The sequence below is a fragment of the Populus nigra genome, chromosome 9, assembly GCF_951802175.1.
Source record: "Populus nigra chromosome 9, ddPopNigr1.1, whole genome shotgun sequence".
Classification (NCBI taxonomy): Eukaryota; Viridiplantae; Streptophyta; class Magnoliopsida; order Malpighiales; family Salicaceae; genus Populus; species Populus nigra.
Window position 1 is genome coordinate 13,234,391 of NC_084860.1, and position 6,334 is coordinate 13,240,724.

General features: G+C 33.3%; 1 protein-coding gene across 1 annotated transcript; it reads left to right on the plus strand.

The window, feature by feature from the left end:
• Positions 1-2,851, plus strand: LOC133703510 (uncharacterized). Its single transcript, XM_062128090.1, has 4 exons — positions 1-107; positions 279-357; positions 665-2,446; positions 2,591-2,851. Exons 1-4 carry the CDS (start codon positions 55-57, stop codon positions 2,654-2,656), a joined length of 1,980 nt encoding a protein of 659 aa, XP_061984074.1. The 5' UTR covers positions 1-54; the 3' UTR covers positions 2,657-2,851.
• The last annotated feature ends 3,483 nt before the right edge of the window (positions 2,852-6,334 follow it).

Sequence of the window (6,334 nt, forward strand, 5' to 3'; positions counted from 1 at the left end):
AAACGACAAGCCGTCTAAAATAACACAAATATAGCATCTACCAATCTCTCTCCAATGCCAATAAAATCAAAATCCCATCCGCAGCAAATTATCAGAGAAAGAAAGAAGTAACCAAACTTGTTGTTTGTATTCAAAATTAAATTCCAATCTCTCCCTTCCCTTCATTACTGCTATTTTATTGTCATTTCAATCTCAATTCAATCAAAAAGATTCCATTCATATTGTTAATTATCATCATTTCCCCCTCTTTTTATCAGTTTCAATTCTGTTTCTTGCAGGTGGTTATTATTGAATTGGCCCATCATGGGAAAATCTTCTTCTTCTATCAGAAAGAAACGCTCCAAATATTCCTCTCAGGTATTATTCTCTAGTTCGGTATCCAATTCTTCTTTGGTATTAAGTTTTTTTTTTTAATAAATTTGTGTGCATTTCTCGTTTCTTTGCTCAGTTTCGTGTTTTTGACCTGCAACTTCAATTGGGTTGTTAAAATTTTTGTACTTTATTAGGTTGTTGGTTAAGTTTTGACAATTGGGTTTTTCCTGTTTGGGATTTCATGTGCATTATTAACATTTAGGTTTTTGTTTTTTGAGGTTGTTGTTTTGATGTTTCCTTTTTCTTTTAATTCCGATTTTGCGTGTTTCTGTAATATATGTTGCTCGTTTAGGGTCGTGCAAGGAAGAAAAAAGATACTAGGAGAAGTAAATCAAAGAGGCTACGGCGTCGTGACGAGTCTTATTCGGATGATGATTCGAGAAGTTCACTGTCTGTCTCATCTTTTGATTCTGAGGATAGTTTAAGAAGGAGAAGGTCTAGGTCTCGCACTAGAAAGGATGTGAAGGGGACAAAAAAGAGGGCTCGGTCTTCTAGCAGTGAGGAGTCTCCTCGTGTGAGAAAGCGAAAAGGGTCCAAAAGAAATGATGAGAGGAAGAAAATGCATGAGAAGAAGACAAAGAAGAGGAGGAAGAAGAAGGGTAGGAGAGATTCTAGTGTCAGTTCTAGTAGTGGTGAGTCTCGGAGCTGTTCAACTTGTCAGAGTCAGAGTGATGAGAGTGAATATGAGAGGTGTAAGGGCAGGCCTGAAAGAAGAGATGATGAAAAACGAAAATCAGAGAATATTAGAAGTGGAGCTAAAAGGAGGAGATACAGATCAGGAAGTTGTTCTTCATGTAGTAGACATGATGATAGTAGTGATTTTTTGATGTCAAACATAATGACTGGTGAGAACACCTCAAAGCGGCTGAGGTCCATTATTATTCTTCCAGGGGAGGATAGCGAGGTCAGAGAATTGGACAAGGATAAGCATAAAGAGGAGATAACATATGATCATGATGATTATCCTTCTTCTAGAAGCAATGATAGTAATGATGGGATAAATAACATGGAGGAAAGGCCTATAGAGGATGAGAAAAGAGAAGATGCTGCTGCTTCCAATAGTAAAGCCATTGAACTCACAGAAAGTAACAAGGTTGGAGAGGGTCAGCATACTAGAAATAAGCCTGGCTATGACGTTGACAGGGTTGGGACAAATGATACTAAAAAAAAACAGAATGATGTTTCGGGGGTCATTGTTAATACTGCGAATGTTGATGATTTGGAGACAGTTTTAAGACAAAAGGCTTTGGAAAATCTAAAAACTTTCCGAAGTGGACTTGGAGGGTTCCAAACAAATGCAAATAGTGCTGTTATTCAGAAGGATAAGTGTGATGGTACTGCCCAATCACCATTTTATGTGATGCCTGAACTAGGTCAAACTAAAATCCCCAAGGTTGTTGTTACTAGAATGGCGGGAGAAGATTCTGCTCATTCATCACTAAACGAGAAGATTCCTGATGGAGGGATTTGTGGCAGTGAATCTTGCTCTGCTAAGAATAATGTTCATCCACCTGACCAGGTGGCTAATCCTGGCAGCGAAAAGGTTAGTACATTTGCTAGTTCTAGTAAAAACAAACCACGGTTGATTACATCAGCATTGAGGAAAGCATTATCAAATGTTACTACCACCCTGAAAGAAACACCGGCTTCACGGGAAACCAATCAGCCAAAGTTGGCGAGTGGCACTAGCATAGGTAGGAGTGTTACCCTGAAAGAAACACCTGCTTCATGTGAAGCCAATCAGGCAAAGTTGTCGACTGGGATTAGCTCTGGTAAGAGTGTCACCTTGAAAGAAACACCTGCCTCCCTGGAAGCCAGTCAGGCAAAGTTGGTGAGTGGGATTAAAGTATGTAAGAATGCCATACATGGTGATCACACTGTCACCCCTCCCACAGGCACTGACAATGATGACAGAGCTAATGATTCCTCTGTTTCTGATCCTGCTGAGCCTTCCTCGTGCCTTAGATCTGCAGCAGGAGATATTAGCTTGAATGAATCACAAGATGAAGGCAAGGAAGGCACACAGCTGGAACAGAAGACAATGTCTGTGATGCGGGGTGGGGAAATGGTACAGGTAAGTGCTTGAACCTGTCCTGGGTTGGTTAAATTAGTTTCTTTGATATTATAAGCTGTGAAATTGCCATATAAATATACTTGTTTATGCATCAAGGTTTTTGCAGTAACTGAAAGTTTTGTATTTTCTGATTTTTGGTGGCAGGTGAACTACAAGGTCTACATTCCTAAGAAAACCCCTGCTTTGGCTAGGAGGCAACTCAAGCGGTGATGTTATGTTGAACTGCAATATCTACTTTCTAAGAAAACCACCACATGTGAAGGTTTTGCTGATGCATACTCTAATAATAGGAGCACAACTAGGTACGAACCTTGAAAACTAATTTGTGATTGACCTTTAGTCAGCAACTGATCATTAGTTGAAAGAACATTGATATTTGAATTAATGGTGGATTTATTTCTTGTTTCCGATGGTTTATTAATTGTTCCAAATTTTGCTATGTAAAAGGGGCATTAAAGATCTAGATCACATGCAAAATTAGAGCCAAAACATATAGTTAGTATTGCATGGAATTTTTAAAAGAATATCAAACTCGATAGCAGAAAATAACGGGCGTTGCTGTGCCTGCTTTAATTAAATTAATTGAAGTGTCAAACATGCAACTACCAATTTATTTCCCGTAATTTTCACTGGGCAATTAAAAACAGATGTTTGTAATGTGCTTGTGGAACTCCATTAGTTGATGAACGAGCGAAGACTGCATACAATTACTGTGGGAACATCTCTTTATGAAAATTTCTTATAATATTTATTAACAACTTTAATATTCATCTAGAGCTACTGCTCTAGTCGGGGAATAGAGATCAATTAAAATTAAATTGAAAAATATATGATTGAATAAATTATAAATAAAAGTTGTTTTAATGCTACCTAAAAACTAAAGCGGGTAGCTGATTTTTCTTGTAAAGAGTAAAAGCATATTAAGATATATATGACAATAAAAATATATTTTTTTATTAAAATTATTGTTTCTTAAAAAAATTAAATAATTTGCTTTTAAAACAAATATTTCAACGCATTGAATATCCATAAGTAAAGATTTTAGAAAATTATATATGTTTAACCCTTATATTTTAAAAGCTAAAGCCAAACCAATCATAACCATGCTGAAACCAATTAGAACCAATCATAACCACGCTGAAACCAATTACTGAAACCAATTAGAAACTATTAATAAGGAGATTTATGTAAAAGAATGATTAGGGTTGAGCTGAAAAACTGATTAAATTGAGAAATTGAAAAAAAATAATTGAAAAACTGAACTGTTAAAAAAATTGATTAGAATAGTTAAAAAACTGATTGGTTTGGTTTCGGTTTTATAAGTTTGAAACCGAACCGAATCGAAATTAATAACCGAGCTAAATCGAAAAAACCAAGCCAAATTGAAAAAAACCCGAGCTAAATCAAAACCAAACCCATTAGAAATTACAAAAAAACCCAAAAAAACAATATAGTTTTTGGTTTTTAATATAAAATAATCGAATCGAAACCGAATCAAAATCGGTCTGAAACCAATCAGTTGGGTTTCAGTTTTTGTTCTAAAATAACTGAAACTGGTCGGTTTGAACCGGTTTCAGTTTTTTTAAAAAGTTTGATTTGATTATTTTTTAGATAAAAACCGAATCGAACCGAAAATAATCACCCCTATAAAAGATGATATGATGCTATACATTTCAAGCAATTATACTAAAAACTAGAAGACATGAGGTGCATGGTTCACTCTTCATATGAACACATAATCTAGCACCTCACATGCTATTTATTTTTAAAAAAACTCCAACGTGTTTTTTCAACCAAGCCTTTCTATATCCTAATTAAAAGATATTAGAATTGAAATTATGATAAACATACAATATTTAGAGATAAGAGAATAAAATATAAAACATAACCCTCACATGCTTTTTTTTTCTTCCTAATTTTCAAACTTTTATTTTTCAATCAAACCCTTTTATAGCCTAATTAAAAGATATTAGGCTTGGAATTATGATAATCATACAACATTTAGTGATAGAGGATGAAAATATAAAACATGAAGGAAATTTATGGTTAATCCATATTAATGATAAAATTTATTTTGATTCAAAAAATTATTTTAATTATTTTAAGTTTTTGAGTTAGAGAAAAGAGAGAGAAATTCATTGAAAAATAACATAGTTTTTAATAAATTGGGTTTGATTGAATCCAATATGTTGTCATTTTAATATTAAAAAAATATCATCTTGAGATTTTTTTAAAGTCAAACCATGCTTTTTATAGGTCGTCTAGATCATTTTTGAATTTACCAAGTTGATAAGGTCATTTCAAGACAACTTTCATACGATTTAATTTTAAATCAAAAGCAAATGAAAAGTCAAGTCGAGAAATTTTAAGATTGACTTGTTGAGTAAGGTTTAATAACTATACCAAATAATTTCCTGTGACTTGCACATTTTTTATTACAGTCTGACAAACAGGGTAGCACGTCCTATAAACTAGTATATATCCAAGAATTTTTGAAGAATTTAGGAAAGTGAAAAAAAGCTGACAGGGTGTATTGTAGTTCTTGATGTAAACAACAAATTTAAAGTTACATAATGTAATTAAAGCACATCAATGGTTAATTTGCAAAGTCAGATGTGCTTGTGTCGGAGATGGTGGATGATAGGCATGCTATGTCTTCGTGTTTAAGCAGCAATATTCAAGAAGAATCTACATTTGGAAGACTATATCCATGCCTGTTATTCCCATCAAAGCTTCCTAAATGCAGATAAAACATCGATTGAAACAATGTCAGATCCTAAAGAATGGTCATTGTTTGAGTATACTACCATTTCAACCATAGACAATGCACCTAAGATGGCCAAGAGACCAACGAGAATGAAGCTTGAACACCCAATCCATGCAAGATCCGAATAATTTGAGATTTAATGACACGTGGAAATTGCAAACAGAGGGATTATAATTTAAGGACAAGTTTAAACACCATATGGGTGTTGTTTCTATTTGGGATTGAAAATAACTCATGTCAACTTCTTCCTCATGTCAGACATCCTTTTATTCTCTTTCTTCTTGATTTTTAATTATGATTAACTCTCTAATACATTTAAGAAAATTAGAAATTAAAAAGTTAAAATCTTCAATTTGCTTTGGAATTTTTTTAAACTAAATATTTGAGGGATCCTGGTTGGTCTTATTAATCCCAAATTAGGATAGGACTGCTACAATATTAGTATTGTCATTACCATAATTAGATAGTTTGATTGTCTCTCGTGCTTTGGACTCTATTATACATAGAATAATTTTGATTTTTTTTTTGAGAATCCAATTCATTATATTTGAAAACTTCTATTTCTATCCTTCTTATCCTATTTAAGAAGTCTTTTAAATCTAGGCTTGGCTCTAAGATTTTTTATTACTTGGTGCTTTTAAATATGGACCAATATGTTTTTTTTTTCATCTAAAGCATTGATTCTTGTAATTTCTAAAAAATTATCAGAAACCCAAATCTATTTTATAAAGAAGTAGTATGTTCATTAGGTTAGTGCTAAATCACCATGCACCCTTATTTTCACTTGATGGTGATTTTTTTTTTATTTCTTATCAAATAAAATTTAAATCAAGTTTGCTTTCAAGGAAACATTGTAGCAGTTAAAAAGTTAGAATTTTTACTGGGCGGTCACACGCTCAAACCTTTAGGGAAGTGGGCCGGGGTCATTGAACAGGCTAAAACTCATTAGACCTCCCCTGATGATAAAATAACCTTTTTCAATGATATTTAATTAATTCATGACACTTGGACTAAAAAATAATAAAATCTTCATTCGGGAAAAGAAAAGAAAAGAAAAGAAAAGAAAACTATTCTTTTAATTATTTGAGTACGTATCGATCGTTAATAACAACAGAATGGCA